We start from the raw sequence: 16,228 nt of genomic DNA, 5'->3' as shown, positions 1-16,228 counted from the left end.
ATTCAGCACACGTAATGGTTCCTCAGCAGGCAGCCACTGGAGACGATGAATGACCCCCTTCCTGCTCCTTGCCTCGGCTTTTATATCTGAGCTGACGGCATATGGTATGGAATATTCCTTTGGTTAGTTTGGGTCAGCGGGCCTACTTGTGTCCCCTCCCAGGATCTTACCCTTGACTGAGGGGGGAATTTTATGGAGTTAATGCTGTGCTGTAAAGCAGTAACCAAAATATGGATGTGTTATCAACGCCCATCTAGCCTCCAATGCAAAGCACAGCACTGTGAGGGCTACTATGGGGACATGAACTCCAGGTCAGCCAGACCCATACACCATGTCAGGCTGGAGAAGTGCTGCCCACCTGCTGGCCTCCAGGAGCAGGCTGGTCACAGAATCTGGGCTTGTGGGCAAGATTGCACCCCACACTGCAATGTACACTCAGAATATTGAAGAACTGCAGCAGACATGGGATGAGCAGTTAGGCCATCAGGTTTTGTCAGATGATTATCAGGGAGAGGTGTACAAGATTTCTTGAAAGATAATTAAATCAGGAAAACTTCATTGGTGCAGGAGAAAGTAGAGACTTTTCATCTGATTTCAAGCAGTTTTTACTGAGCAAATTCTAAAGGCAAAAGTGATGTGTTTGAAAACAGAAGGAGATTGAATTGGCTCTGTCAGAATGCTGTATTTTAAAGCTTTTGCTGTTTATAACCTTAATGGATGCAAAAAATCCTTATTTATGTTGGTGTTGATCCTTATTTTAGAAGTCCTTATAGGATATGAGATAATATACTGTTTCTGTTTTAGAAATGGTTAAGAACTGACCATTACCACATAAATAGATAAAATCTATACCTTTTTTACAGCAGTGTAGTAAACCAAAAGATAATGGATCTCTTTCCCTGGGGACATAAGTGGTAAATATAAAATTAGTAATATTATATCCCTAATTTTTTTTCCTGGGGAAAAAGCAAATGCTAGCTTATTTAATGTCAAGGAAGAGTGTAAATGTATTAGTAGATGTGATTAAAGTTCTTTATGTAAATACTCTTTTCATCGTTTTTCACTGGTGTCTGTGCTATCTGCTACATTCTGCAATGATTTCTTTTGTTTCACAGCTCTACATCCGCCATGTTGCCCTGTGGACCAGCTTTGTCCTTTATTAGGTGTCTGGTGCGGAAGAAGAATGTCAGTGGTGAAAGCCTGGAGGACACCAAGTTGTGCCGATGCTTATCGACCGTGGACCTTATAGCCCTGGGAGTAGGAAGTACCCTTGGTGCTGGTGTTTATGTCCTTGCTGGAGAAGTAGCCAAATCCGATTCTGGACCTAGCATCGTTATTTCTTTCCTCATTGCTGCCCTTGCCTCTGTGATGGCAGGTCTCTGCTATGCTGAATTTGGTGCTCGTGTCCCCAAGACTGGTTCTGCGTATTTGTATACTTACGTTACTGTTGGTGAACTGTGGGCTTTTATCACTGGCTGGAATCTCATTTTATCCTATATTATAGGTAAGCTTAAGAACGAATATGACAGACCTAAAGAACAAACACACAGACCTAAATCTGTATTTTATATCTGCTGTCTTGGTGGTCTGTCTTTCTTTTCTGTCTCTATACTTAGTTGCTATTCCTTTTTAGTCCTGGTGACATGAAATAACCAAAGTAATTTGATTACGTTACTTCCTCCTGCACATCCCTATTGCAAACAGGGTTTTTTCAAAGATTCTTTTGTAACAGTGTGTTTTGAGAAGTATGAACCATATACCTTGTGTGAAAATTGGATCAGTGTCGTGGTTTCGACTTTGGCCGGATTTTAAACACTCACTGAAAACTTTTCCCCCCCCTCCTCCCCTCCTCTGCTCTTCTCAGAAGAGAGAGGAAAAAAAACCCAGTCAGAGAATTCCTGAGTAGAGATAAGAAGTGAGAGATTCACTTACAAACTAATTCTCACAGGCAAACAGACTCAAAATAGAACTTAAATTTATTGCTAACAAACTTAAACTAAAAGTTGAATTATTCCTAACAGAATAAGAACTAAAGAGTAAAAGAATAAAACAGTCTTAAAACACAGCACCTTCTCTCCACTCCCCCTTACCTCTTTCCCCTAGCAGTGTGGGGGACAGGGAAGGGGAGTCAGTTGTTGTTTAAGTCCATCTTTTGGCATCAGCTCTTGCTAATTTGCTGTCCTGTGGGTCACTCCTCCATGGGCTGCAAGGGGACAGCTTGCTTCACCATGGTCTTCACCATGGTTACCGGGGGTAATAGCTTTGAATCCTTCCACTGTTTCTTGTGGGGTCCCTCCATCAAGAGGTCCTGGATAGACCTCTCCGGTGTGGGTCCATCCCTCAGGCCACAGCTCTTCCATAATCTGCTGGGTCACAAATGAGCTGCATCAGCGTAGATCCCTCACAGGGTCATAAGCCCTACCCGAGACAACTTGTTCTAGCATAGGTTTCTTGCTCCGTGGGCCATAGATCTCCAGCAAGACTCAGTTTCATCTTAGGCCTCCCATGGAGTCTCAGCTTCCTCGTGCATCCACTTATTCCAGTGTAGGCTCCTCCATGAGCTGTAGGGGGATCTCCTCACCCCAGTAATCTTCCTCAGGCAGCAGAGGTCTCAGTTTTAAGTCTTTTCCCTGCTGGAGGGGGAGAGGGAGGCCTTCTCGGCCTTCTCCTCCCCCTTCCTGCTACACTGACCTTTGAGTCTACAATGCTGTCTCATGTTCTCCTTTGCTCTCTTCTCCAGCTGAAACTTCTTCTGCGACACAGGCTTCTCTTCCTGTGTTCTTAAGTATGTTATCACAGAAGCAAATATCATTGGCTAGTAGTAGGAAGTCCAGCCTGGATCTGGCTATCATTGGCTTTTTTATAGAATAGCAGAAGCTTCTAGTAGCTTCTAATTGAAATCATCTCTATGGCCCCCTGTTACTAAAAATTCAGCCATGTGAACCCATGACAATCAGATAATTCAGTGATGATGCACAAGAAAAAACAGGATTTCACTGCTAGCTTTGGTCAGCAAGAATAATGTCAATAAAATCAATAAGCAATTTTTTCTTCTGAATATACACAGCAAGGACATTTACTTCAAGAAAGTCATAGTGTTTAAGTATTTAATTTGCTACTATAGCATCATAAAGCACTGTCCTATCAGGTAATCCCATAAAGTACAAAGCTGACCAGAATAAAACCAATGCTTATATGGCATATATTCAATTAACTACCTCAGTGCTTCAGCTGAGATAACATTTTTTGATTTAAAAATTATTCCTTCCAGAGAAGCATGTTTCAAACTTCCATTATATTATATTTTGTTTTAGCATGCCTAGCTCATACGAACTGTGCTTTATATGAACATGCCTAGCTCCTAGGATTGTTGCCCAAATCATTAACTACAGGATTGTTGCCCAAATCATTAAAAAATTGATATGCCTCAATATTGTACTCTACTGTATTGTACTGTATTTCATGATAGGAGAGTTGTAGAAATAAGGTTGCATTTTGACATGGTCGTGTGCATTCTTTACCACAGGAGAGTATTAATTTTAAATTTTAATAAATATTTAATAAATATTAATTTTAAATACTAACTGCAGCAACACATTTCTTGTTAGTGATTTTTTTTTTTGCTTTACTTCCAGGTGGGCAAACTTTCCTCCATGTTCTTTCTTAAAATGCTTTCTTATGTTACTTTATATTGTTTAAAATATGTCATATTGTAACTTTAGAAATAAGCTTCTTCCTGAATGACATCAGATATAAATGATGAAAATATTTTCTGCAATATTTTGGGAATAAGTGGCACACACATTTTTATGTGTTCATTATAGAGTAATATGTTACCATTTAACTACATAGAAAAATTCTAAAACATTAAAGTTCTTCAGCAAAATAAACTCAATTGTAGTATAAGCTCTGTTTTTTAAAAATAGAAGTAGCAACAGGCTTAGTTTTATTTTTCACTAGAAATAGCTATATCCTGCTCTATGTGTGCAAACTCCTAAACATGTATGTATTTTATGAAGGTACATCAAGTGTAGCAAGAGCCTGGAGTGGCACCTTTGATGAACTTCTTGGAAAACGGATTGGTCATTTCTTCAGTACCTACTTCAAAATGAATTACTCTGGGCTAGCAGAGTATCCTGACTTCTTTGCTGTATTCCTTATATTACTTTTATCAGGTAAGACAATATGTGGCTTCTGTTACAATCTGCTTAAATATTGCAGAAAGAACTTCAGATTCGAATATTCCTTGAGCAGAATTAAAACTCACACAAGTTATCTGTTGATACCAAAACCTGATTTTTATTAATTGCTAAAAGGTGCAAAGAGAAAGGGGAAAAAATAAGAAAAGATTGGAAAATGCTAACATTATTTTTTAGAAGCAGAGAAAAGATACCACCGAAAATTACCTTTCTGCCATGCTGGTGTGAGGGGGGAGGGGGGAGGATGTGGGAGGGAAAGAAACAGTTTTCTGCCTTTTTTTTTTTTTCTCTGTCTCTGCTGCTTTTCGATGAAGACCTGAAGAGTGGAATATTATTTTATACCAAATAAACGAACAATTTAGAGAGAAAAAAACCCCAAACTTACAAATGCCTTCATGCACAATATATGATTTAGGGAGACCATATCACATCATAGAACTACAGACTTGACCTTGAGGTCCCTCTGAAAGCATTTACCAGTGCTAAAGCCATGAAAACACACAGAATTGTATAATTTTCTGGTTACCGTCAATCTATATCATGGGTTTTATAATAAAAGTGCTGGCAAGTGATTATGTCACATCTCAGCCTTTTTTTTTTTTTCTCTGTCTCTGCTGCTTTTCGATGTTACCTCTTTAGCTGCAGGAGATCTAACAGCTTTAGTTCTCTGGAATGCAGAATGTGATTTCACTTCTCACACCAAGCCAAGCCATGTCCCAGCCTGTGCAGGATCCCAGGCAGCTCCCTGGCCCTCAGGAATATAGTGAGGCTAGAAGGATAAGATATAACTCACACATGCAGCACGGTGGGTCTCAGTTGTCTCCAGGTCGGCAGAGTTCCAGTCTCCCGTGGCAGGCAGGCAGGTGGCAGAGAAAATGAGAGGGGAGGTGAGGAGAGACTCCTGGATCAGCCAGTTCTCTCTCCCTTTCCTCTTCCCTGATTTTCCAAAATTTGTTCTCAAGTTTTATAGTGTTCAAAGGAGGTTGTATGTGGTTTCTTGGCACGTAGCCAGTTCAGATGTTCAAGGAGATATGACAACCTTAAACAATGGCAGGATCTTTTGGCAAGAAAAGTCCCATGGGAAGTCCTGGTGAGAATTTCTGGCAGAGAGCTGACAGAGAATTTTTGGTAGGAAGTTTTTGACCGGCAGAAACAATGGCAAAACATAATTTTTGGCATTTCTATATTATCTCTGTGTTACAGCTTCATTTATGGTGGTTGTGATGTTATACAGACCAAAATGCTAAACTGTAGTTTGTATTTTACTAGAAATGCCTTAATAATGTTTAAGGAAATTCAGTACATTTTGTCCTGGCATAATGGCTCCATGGATTAAATGTATATAATTAAATTTTCATGCGTACTCTCTTCTGTTGAAGCTGAGATGTGGCATAATCACTTTCCAGTACTTTTTTTATAAAACCCATGATATAGATTGATGGTAACCAGAAAATTATACAATTCTGTGTGTTTTCATGGCTTTATCACTGGTGAATGCTTTCAGAGGGACCTTAAGGTCAAGTCTGTAGTTCTGTGATGTGATGTGGTCTCCTTAAATCATAGATTGTGCATGAAGGCATTTGTAAGAGTTTTTTTTTCTCTCTAAATTGTTCATTTATTTGGTATAAAATAATGTTCCACTCTTTAGGCCTTCAAAAGAGCTGTCTATCCTAGAATTTATTTGGGCTAAAAGGCACTCCAAGGTACTGGCATAAACCAACAGACCAGTTTGAAACCTGAATAAACCTTTCATGTCTGCTCTTCTCAGTCCTGTTTCTTTTTCCTCTTTACTCATGTATCATTTTTTTAAATCACAAAAATTGATATCAACTACACGCTATTTGAAGGATCAGAAACCTCAGAAATCTTGCAACTTATTTCCTCTTTGCATTAACAATTGCTTTCCACAAGGAAACATTCTTTCTTCCCCCGGGGAATGAAGGAAGCAGGAAGAGTATTCTAAAGTGTATAGTTTGTTTTCAGGCAATACTAGAAGCATTTCGCCATTCAGCAGATGTCTTGCCCATACTTCATATACTTACCATGTTCATTCTCTCTATAAATCAGGCCAAAGCAGGAGCTTTTCTTCTCTGGAAAGTGAAACTTTTTATATGTATATAACCTCCTGTTCTCTTGTTCTATTACAAGTGGCTTTTTTTGGACCCAGGAAAACATTTCTGTTTGACTCCTAATGCTAGAATGAGTGACCAGCGCATCTGAAGTTCTTATTAGGTCTCTGTACACAAAAGGACGAGTTCCTACACTTAGGAAGATTTGTGAGTTTACTTGACAAGGTTTAGTCCAGCATCCTGCCGTGTTTTTGGCTCAGAATTGCCTATAGGACCAGTTTAGACCCTTATGTCCTCAGGTGGGATGGACATTTCAGTTTTACCTCTTCCACATAAAAGAGGGAAAAATAACACTTTGAAAAGCAGAGCACTGAAACTCCACAAACCAAACTATACAGTGCTAGTACAGATGCTGCCACTTTCTATGTTTTCTCCATTACCATTGCTGCTTCAGAACTTAAGAATTAGAGGTTCCTATAGAAGACAAAGTGTTTCTCCCGTGCTTTATCACTGCCCCTGAGTTTTCATTTGTGTCCTGTCTTTTCATCCTCAGTTGCCTCTCCTAGTATCTGTTTTAAGGAGCCAAACCCCCAGTGAGTGAACTGGGTGGAATTCACTGCTGAGAGGAGAGGCAGTGGGGATGGATCAGGGCTGTGTAGGCTAAGCATGACACAGTAATTGGATTTTGAGCTGCTCAAAGCTGAATCATAGGAATAGCAGATGATGTTTTACAGAAAATATTATGTGCTAAGTGCAAGGGAAAGTACACCATCTGGTTTGGGGTTTTTTTTCCCTACAGAAAGGACTTGGAGAATGCACAAATTATGAATCTTACTGTATTAGGCTGATTAAGAGATTAACTTTTTGGGAAAAACTGAGCTGAAGAAAGCATATACCTGTTTCCAATAAAAATGCTGTTGACAATGAAAAATATATCTCATAAGATAACTTCTGTGTTCTGATAAGATAGCAAATGTCTCATTAGTGGAGTCAGAAACTTTTCAGACATGATTTTGAGAGGCTTAAAATTTTCAGACTTAATCTCTAAATAATGAGGTAAAGTATGTATGTGGTAACAGTGGAAATGCTGAGAGCGCGAAGGACCTGTGAAAGCTTTCCAACTGTAATTTTTCCTGATCTGCTCACTGCCTGCTCTTCCATTAAACTGTTCGTACACTTAAAATTGTTCTAAGTCTAATGACACAGTATAATCCTGATGGAATAACTTGCAGATTGTTGTTTTGATGGCCAGGAAAGCAACACCCATACCCACACACATCATTCAGCAGGAGCCTTAATTTATGTCTTTGTCTTACAAAGCTTTACCATTCATTGAAGCTCAACAGTTTGCAACATAGTAATCATTGGGAGTTCTGAATCAACATTGTAACAGTCAGCATTGCAAAAGTACACACCTTGTCCTTGTGGGTTTCTAACTTCCCTGTTCTCACCGGTGCTGTCTCACGCCATCAAGATCAATATCCTCTGTCAAGGAGTCTGCGGACCCACTGCCTGTCCCCACATCCGATTGTTTAAGTGCACTACTCTGTAACCTAAAGGATGTGCATTTTGTATCAGACTCTTTTCTAGGATCTCTATGCATCAGTGTTATGAACAGGAGGCGTGGATTTCTTTTAAAGGTTTCAGTATTGAACTAGGAAATGGGACTTACTCTGTGATGAACGTGTCCTGGAAAATGTAGAGTGAATAGGTTTTATTATTAATCTAATAATTTTACTTATTTTCTTAATCTAAAGAATACTTGTTCTGTAAGGGCAATAGATTCCACTAACCTGTTTTTACAAAGCATAGAATTCTTGTAGCTATTTTTACTCCATGGATTGAAATGGAGATATGGATTTGCATCTCAGAGAAGCAGTAAGTAGCAATTGCTCAAAATTATTTTAAAAACTTAAAGAATGCTATTAAAGAAGCTTTCTCTTTTGTGGTTTCCAATACATTTGCCTATTGTCATGCTGTTAAAGAGTCTAGTAAATTTGTGCTACTGCTTTTTAAAAGTATCAAATCTAGCTGATGTTTTTTAGTATTATTAATACTACTTGCATACACAAATATGTATACAATATATTATATATAAATATGTATAAACTTGCATTCTTTAAAATGCTGTTTTATTAGTTTAAGGGATCATTCACATCTATAAATTATTTTTATTTTACAGGTCTTTTATCTTTTGGAGTAAAGGAATCTGCATGGGTGAATAAAATTTTCACTGCTATTAACATCTTGGTCCTACTCTTCGTTATGATTTCTGGTTTTGTGAAAGGAGATGCTGACAACTGGAAAATAAGTGAAGAATATCTCAGAAACCTTACTGCAGTAACAGAGTAATTTTTAAAAATCTATTTACTTGCTCATATTCCAAGCAGTTTTCTATTACACGTTTCATTGGTATATACACTATTAGTGTTTTAATATGTTTTGTCACAAACTTCAAAGTGAGTAAGATGATGGTTACTTGATTCATATATTCTTCCTTTTGCTGTTATTTTTGTCTTCCTTACAAGCTTGGACATAAAAATGTCATCTCATGCAGTTTTGTAAATGTCATGGGTTTGCTCTGGGCTCTCTCTCTGGGAGAGAGAGAGAAAGGGGGAGAGAAGGAGTTCCCCCCCTTCACAGCTTCTCTCTTCTCTCCTGCAGCTGCCAGCTTTGACCTTGGAGGCTCTGTTACCTCTGCCTGGAATTTCTTCTGCCGTATTTCTCATCCAGGCAGTCTTTCTTTAGAGTTTTTTCTTCACTCTGTTACATGTCTCAGTCAGGGAGGCTTCAGTGCCACACCTGCCCCTTGCCCAGGGCCAGGGGAGGAGGGAGGCCTGACCCCAGCTGGGGCCTGACACCACTCCCTACATTGTTCCTGATTTTATCTGCGCAACCACCTTCTCTTCCATTTTCTTAAATATGTAATTGTCAGAGGCGTTACTAAAACTTTTAAATGGCTTTTTCCCCGGAAATTCACTTGGAAAAAGCTATTTTCGGCCCCAGGGGGGCTGGTTGGTTGGTTTGGCAAACCCATGGCAGTAGAGCAGAACTCTGTCATGATGAGAATATTTTAATGTTTCTCTAGAGTGATAGGATAGGAGGGTGAATGTGTTTGTCCTACCAATAATGAAAAAATAAAGTTCTCTTTCTGCTGTGTTTTTCTGCTTTATAGGAACATCTCATCCTATGAAAATGTGACAAGTATATATGGGAGTGGTGGCTTCATGCCATATGGTTTCACAGGAACATTGGCTGGTGCTGCAACCTGTTTTTATGCTTTTGTAGGATTTGACTGCATTGCAACAACTGGTATAGTATTTATATGTCTGCGTATATATGTTTAACATGACTTTTGTGTTAAAAAAAACATAAACCCCACAAACAACATAACAATCTTTCTACTCTTTCTAATTCTTCAGTCTGTGTGGAACGAACCTGTGTTCATTCCTGAATGTGACTATCGTTATGGGAGGAAGTAGGAGATTTTGCCTATTTTATTCCTGTTCTAAAGAAGTTAATTGCTGCTTTCTAAGTCTGGGAAGCGCTTAGCATACAACTTTTCTGCTCAAATAATGTTAATCACTTGCTCACTTTTTCAGTTCTCTGACATGAGGTGTCTCTTCTAAAGGCTGGCTTGCATATGGCTGATAGGGAATGAGTACATTGAACTATAAATTGTAGGTAAATAACTAGAAATACTCGTCTTTGAGTAGTCTAGAAATACAATGTATTTTATGTCCTTTAATTTACCTCTATTTTAATGCTATTTCTGACAACAAAATAGTTAGTTTTGTTCTAGGTCTCTCAGCTTATTTCACTCAGATTTTTAAAATTTCTGTTACAGATATGATTCCCATGACTTAGATTAACAGATGATTTGTCTTTGATGTTATCTTTTGGAGCTGAAGGTGAAAATTCATAGGAATTTTTGGTGTTTTTTTCCCCCCTTTCTTTCAGGAGAAGAGGTCAAGAATCCTCAGAAAGCCATACCCATAGGAATTGTGGTATCCCTGCTTGTCTGCTTCATGGCCTATTTTGGGGTTTCAGCAGCACTGACTCTCATGATGCCATACTATCTGCTAGATGAGAAAAGTCCTCTGCCAGTAGCATTTGAATATGTTGCATGGGGTCCTGCTAAATATGTTGTAGCAGTGGGATCCCTCTGTGCTTTGTCTACAAGGTAAAGACATTGAAATACTAATTTTGCTGGGAAAAGCTGATGAATAATACATTACATTTATATGTAGGTTCATATATTCATTTTGAAGGCTCAGTCCATGCAAAGAATTAGCAGTAAGTATTATAAGCAAGTTTTATATTTGAGCATGTCTACATCACAGTAGCTGCATTAATTTGGTTCCTTTTTTTTTTTTTTTAACTGTACTGTTACTGAACTCTATCTCTTTGGTAGAAGTTTATTATTATAGTATGTATTTTCAAATATATGACCTGCAAGTTATCTTTATTAACTGGTAAAATCAACCTCACCCATTTTGTCTTTTCTTGCTGACCATTCCTGATGACTGTGGGCTCTGTATTTGCAGGCAAAATTGAAGAGAGGATTAACTAAACTCCACTCCTCATCTTCGTTGCCTCTCTCTGTTTTCCTCCAGTAGCTAGTCTGTCTTCTGACATTATCCCTTCCTGTGGTTTCTGTGTGGGTATTTGTAATGTAGATTATAACTGTCAAAATATTATAATTTATTCCCCTCTGGGAAACTGTTGATATAATCTTAACATGTTGTTTTAATTAAAAAGATCAAGGAGGGCATGAGATGTATTAGTATGTATTCATATATATATACACATATATACATATGTATATATATACATATATACATACGTATACATATATACATATATACACCCCAACTTTGACGTGGTATAAATCCTTTCATAGAACAGAGAATTGCTTAATACTTAAACTCAGGGCTGAAAATGCTGATGTTTATCATTTACCTGAGCTGATGTAAGTAATGAGTAATTTACATGAGCTTTCGTGGTAAGAATACTGCTGCATTTCCACAATGGAAAACATGTTGGCTGGGGAAGAACTGATGCTGGCAGCATAACCTTGTAAAACCTTATAAGGTTATAACCAAGATGGCCCTTGTAAGTAGCGTAAAAATTATTGGCATGCTGACTGTGGACAATGGTTTAAAGGAAAGGAATATTTTGATGTAGGAGGGGATAGAAAAAGGAAATAGTTCCAGAATGGTGTAAAAGAATTGTAGAGCTGACTGAAGAATGTCACAGTTAGACATTTCATCCTGGAATTAAAGTTATTTTCTATCTAGTTGTCATGGCCTCCTCAGTTTGGAGGGTTTCACTGAATTTTTCCTTTACATTGATAAATAATGAAAGTTGCATATAAGCAGAAACTAAGTTAAAGAAATTAATATTGGAAAACAACATGAACTGAGGTGGTAAAATGCTTTTTTTAGAAATTTGGACTGTTGGTCTATTTTTCCAGTGTATTCTGAAGAATTATATTTTCTACTATGGAGAAATTAATCGTTCAGTCTGTTGACTGATGTCAGTTTAGAACAAAACAAAGGAAACTGTATTTCATATTCCTCAGTGTAGAGGTATAATTAGGAAAAAATGCTGGGATGATTGTTTTTGGTTCATACAGTTACCTTGTACTATGTTATTTCATGACCTTGTTTTCTCAGGGTAAAGATGTTAATATTTCCATTATATATATCAATGTACTAGAAGAAGGGTAGGATAAATTAATTTCACAAAGCTACAGCTGCAAAGAAACATTCTTTTTGGAAGGTACACTCATCATCAAAATAAGCTCATTTGCAATAAACTTCTCTCATGTCTAACCTTTACACTTGTGTCTCACAAGTATTAGTGGATGTATTTAGCATCTGTGGTATGTAAAAGCTGTGCCTTCTTTAAGTGATACAGTCACAGAAAGGAAACCATTCACCTGGTTAAAAACTAGTGTGCTTGCTGCAGAGGTTATACTGGCTCTGAATTTGCCTTTTGTTTTCTTAATTAAAATTATTTCTCTTTGAGTGAAAGAAACAACCTAATTCAAGAAGTATGTTTAAGAGCTTTAAGTTATCAATACTTTAAAAGCTTTCTGTGTTTTGCTAATAACAAATCTAAATTAATTAGCTTTACTTCTTCCAAAAAATGAAGCTTGCCTAGAAGTCCTTTAATTGAAAGAAAAAAATCTGCCCAATATACTTGTATGGTGCTTACTTTGAATTACTGTTAATCAGCAGCCTCACATGAAAGTACAGTGTGAAAGAGATGCTGCTAATGCTTATTTATTTGCTGCTGCTTCTGACTGACAGACAGGAATACTAAAGCTTAATTTCATAGTTAGTGTGATCTGGAACATGTTCCTGGTCCACAAACACCCAAGAACTATGGCGATGGAAAGAGTTATCTTGCTAATCTGAATTCTGCCTGATGACACAATTTCATTACCTAAATTAATTTTAAAAAAGTAATTTAAAAAAAGTAATCAACTTTGCAGTTAAAAAAAAAAAATCTATTTGCGTCTGACCTGTAGTACCTTGGGCTTATGGGGCTTTCTGGTTTTGTCTTACAGCCATACATTTTGTTTCTATAGATGCCATTAATTAACATTGTTTACCTTATCCATGATACAACTCTGCATGAACTGTGTTTGCCATGTTGCATGTGTTTGCTTTTTACTCAGTCTTCTTGGATCCATTTTCCCAATACCACGTGTAATCTATGCTATGGCGAAGGATGGGTTGCTTTTCAAATGTCTAGCTCAAATCAATTCCAAAACGAAGACCCCACTAGTTGCTACTCTATCGTCTGGTGCAGTAGCAGGTGAGACTAAGAGTTGATCATTGTAAAGAAAGGTGCACTGCTAAACATGTTGCATATATGAAATATAAAAATAAACCAAAATTGTTGTGCAGGTTTGACGTGCTTCAGACTGAAATGACCAAATCTACTTGTTGCTAGGTAAAGTAGGCTACCAATAGTACTCTTCTCTACCACAGTTTTTGTATCTGCAAGTGCTTTCAAAGCCTAGGTTCAAAATAAACAACCACCAAACCCAAGAACATCAGTCAACCAAACAAAAAAACAAAAGCAGCAACACAGAGCCTAAGGAAAATTATATCTAAGCCCGTTAACTCTTCCGAGCTTTCTTTTTGTGTCGTTGGGTTTACCAGTAAAGCTTTTAATAACCTGTATTTGAACTATACATTTTTCTGTTCTAGTCTTCTCGGCTCTATGTTCCCTTTGCCCCGAATTCTGTTTGCCATGGCACGCGATGGTTTACTCTTTAGTTTTCTTGCCAAAGTGAGTAAGAGGCAGGCACCAGTTTCTGCCACCTTGACAGCAGGGGTCATCTCTGGTAAGCTCTCAAAGCCCGTGTTACTTCAAACTGAGATTTAAACACTCTATGCACGTGCATGGTACTTTATATTTTTGAAAAGGGCTGCTTGTTGACTTCCCTTGCATGTACAATGGGAATAAAATTACTGAGTAATCAAAGGGTGTAAGAACTCCCGATCATGCAAATCATGGTGGTGGTGATGGCCTTAATGTCAAAGAATTCTTTTTTTTTTTTTTTTTTTTTTAATATTAACCCCTTGTAGGTGAATAAGCTTATTACTTAATCTGAGCCTCTTAGGCTGATGCTCTACTGACAGGGTTTCCTTGTCTGATGTACTCATTATATACTTATCACATCTATAAGGGAGGGGGAAAATAACTGACACATTTTCTATTATAAGAAAAAAAAATTACATTTTTAGCAGTATCTATTTTTGTGTAAACGACAAAGATTTTTTAATAGTCTTTCAGAGAAAATGATTCTGGTTTTGTATAGGCTTACCAAGTTGTGGTTGAGGGGTATGTGTGTATGTTGGGGGGTTATGTGTGTCTGCACATATATGTGTACACATACGTGCCTATATATATTTTAGCAAAACAGTGTTTTGGGAGCTGTTACCAACTCTTACTGTTAATTCTTGACATACAGCTGTTTCACTTCTGTCCATATTTCTTGCAGAGGTACATGTAGCTGTGTCCAAATTTCATCATTTAAGTGGAATGTCACAGAACCACAGAATATTCTGAGTTGGAAGGGACCCACAAGGATCATTGAGCCCAGCTCTTAAGTGAATGGCCCATATGAGGATCAAACCCATAACCTTGATGTTAGCACCATGCTTTAACCAACTGAGCTATCTCAGCTTATGTCTAATCACTCTGGAAAACTGGAATCTCTCAAAGTATTTAGCTCAAAGGCAAATAAATAAGTTTTTTTAAGTAATTCAAATGTGAAATACATGCCTTAGAACATTTAGCAACCCTGGCTAAAATTAATCTCAAATAAGAGGTTCAGAAATGAGACCACAATATTTTCATTTATAGTTGGGGTATCCTCAGATGCCACAAGACTGGAACTGCTCACGCCACATACTTGTTGATAACGTGGAAAGGCACAGTCATTGCCTGGAGACTTCCCACATGAAGCATTATTATCAGTTCCCTTTTCTTTGGTCAGAGTACAAATAAATTGCTTAGGGTTACTTTTATTGTTTCAACTTTGTTTTAATTTATCTTATCTACATATTCTCCTACAATAATTTGGAAGTGTGGTTTTGTGGGATAAAATCAAGATCTTTATCAGAAATCACAGTAATGATGAGAAGAAAGAAAACCGTATTATCCAGCTGGTAAAGTGGTTGATACAGTTACACAGCTCTCACTAGCTACACAGCAACCTTCATCAGACTGCTTTTAGAGAGTTTGGGGCATTTGGTGTGTCAACAGCTCATCTTAAAACAGCTTTATCTACTGCTGGAGAAGGACTAATTTCTTCTTCCATTAAAAAAAAAATATCGTATTTGGTAACTAGTGACCAAAAATAGTTCTGCCACAATAGTTATGGATGTATGCAACAACTTATCTGATTTTTCTATGCATTTGTAGCATGAAAATCTTATAGCTTTAAGAAATGTTAAGGAAATCAAATGTTTGGCCGTTTAATTAAAGTGACCAGGTCAAGACTACAGCTAAAGGAACTGTCTCATGGTGTTCTGTGACTTACCTTTTCATAGGTGATAACTGCAGTGGCGAAAGTCTGCACATAGCAAAATGTTTTGGTGTCAGTCCAGTTCCACCACAAATCTACCACTGTCTCTTGGAGTGGAATTAAGAGAGGTGGAAAAGCAATACCATTCCTTTTTTTCTCTTAGTAGAAACATAGAGGCATTTTTCACTTTGTTTCTAATGTCAAAGAATATTCTGGACTACAGAGTAGCCTTTTGAAGCTAGGATTAAAAATTAATTTTTGGATTCAGGAACATCCACAGTTATTAAAGAAAACAGGATGGCCTTCCTTAATTGGAAAAGGAGACTCACAGATTATATAAACATTCTGTAATCCAGCAGTCTTGTTTTCAGAAAATCACATTTTGCTTCCTCCTTCAAGATCAAATACCAGGAAAATGTGGTGTCTGTGTGTTTGTGTACTTATGCACCCTTTTAGAGATACATTAGCAAACATGTAACAAATATTAAATATAAATATTTCTGAATATAGAAAAATTTGGGTGTGCATATACACACAGTGTATAAAGGCTACCTTTAGGTTTCTTTTGATGTTGAGATTTGATGTTTGAGATGCTTGTAAAACTCTACATCTCAAAAATGTTAATAAAATACAGATATTCTAAGAGGCTCTTTACAAATCAGTTGGAATTAGCCTTTCATTCAGTGATGGCTTCTGCCAATTTCTTGATGAACTATGTGCATCTGTGTGCAAACAGCATAGACAAAAAAAGGCACTCCGGAAGCTCCAAAGGAATGTGACATTAGCTTTTATAGACACAAGACTTCTATAATTACTCTCAGTATCATGAAACTTTCTGCCTCTGAGCTGAGTGATCTTTAAAAAATTAGTTCTTGTGAGATTTTTCTTGCCTTTCCTGAAGGCCACTT

At 37.5% G+C, this 16,228-nt stretch overlaps 1 protein-coding gene across 4 annotated transcripts in view; it reads left to right on the top strand.

Annotated features, from left to right (window-relative positions):
• Positions 1-16,228, top strand: part of SLC7A2 (solute carrier family 7 member 2) — a 59,269-nt gene that overhangs the window by 34,881 nt on the left and 8,160 nt on the right. For 3 of the 4 annotated variants that reach the window (XM_027899367.1, XM_027899368.1, XM_027899366.1), the window contains exons 2-7: positions 1,116-1,504; positions 4,020-4,175; positions 8,451-8,616; positions 9,444-9,580; positions 10,229-10,451; positions 12,957-13,096. In XM_027899367.1, the coding sequence (XP_027755168.1) occupies positions 1,129-1,504; positions 4,020-4,175; positions 8,451-8,616; positions 9,444-9,580; positions 10,229-10,451; positions 12,957-13,096 (1,198 nt within the window). In that variant the 5' untranslated portion in view covers positions 1,116-1,128. Of the gene's footprint in view, positions 1-1,115; positions 1,505-4,019; positions 4,176-8,450; positions 8,617-9,443; positions 9,581-10,228; positions 10,452-12,956; positions 13,097-13,494; positions 13,632-16,228 lie in introns of all 4 variants that reach the window. The other variant, XM_027899369.1, reaches the window with a different exon arrangement.

The sequence above is a fragment of the Empidonax traillii genome, unplaced genomic scaffold, assembly GCF_003031625.1.
Source record: "Empidonax traillii isolate 1590-97213 ecotype Southwest subspecies unplaced genomic scaffold, ASM303162v1 scaffold662:size427329, whole genome shotgun sequence".
Classification (NCBI taxonomy): Eukaryota; Metazoa; Chordata; class Aves; order Passeriformes; family Tyrannidae; genus Empidonax; species Empidonax traillii.
The sequence above is the reverse complement of the archived record's forward strand: the minus strand, read 5'-3'. Positions and strand labels throughout refer to the sequence as shown.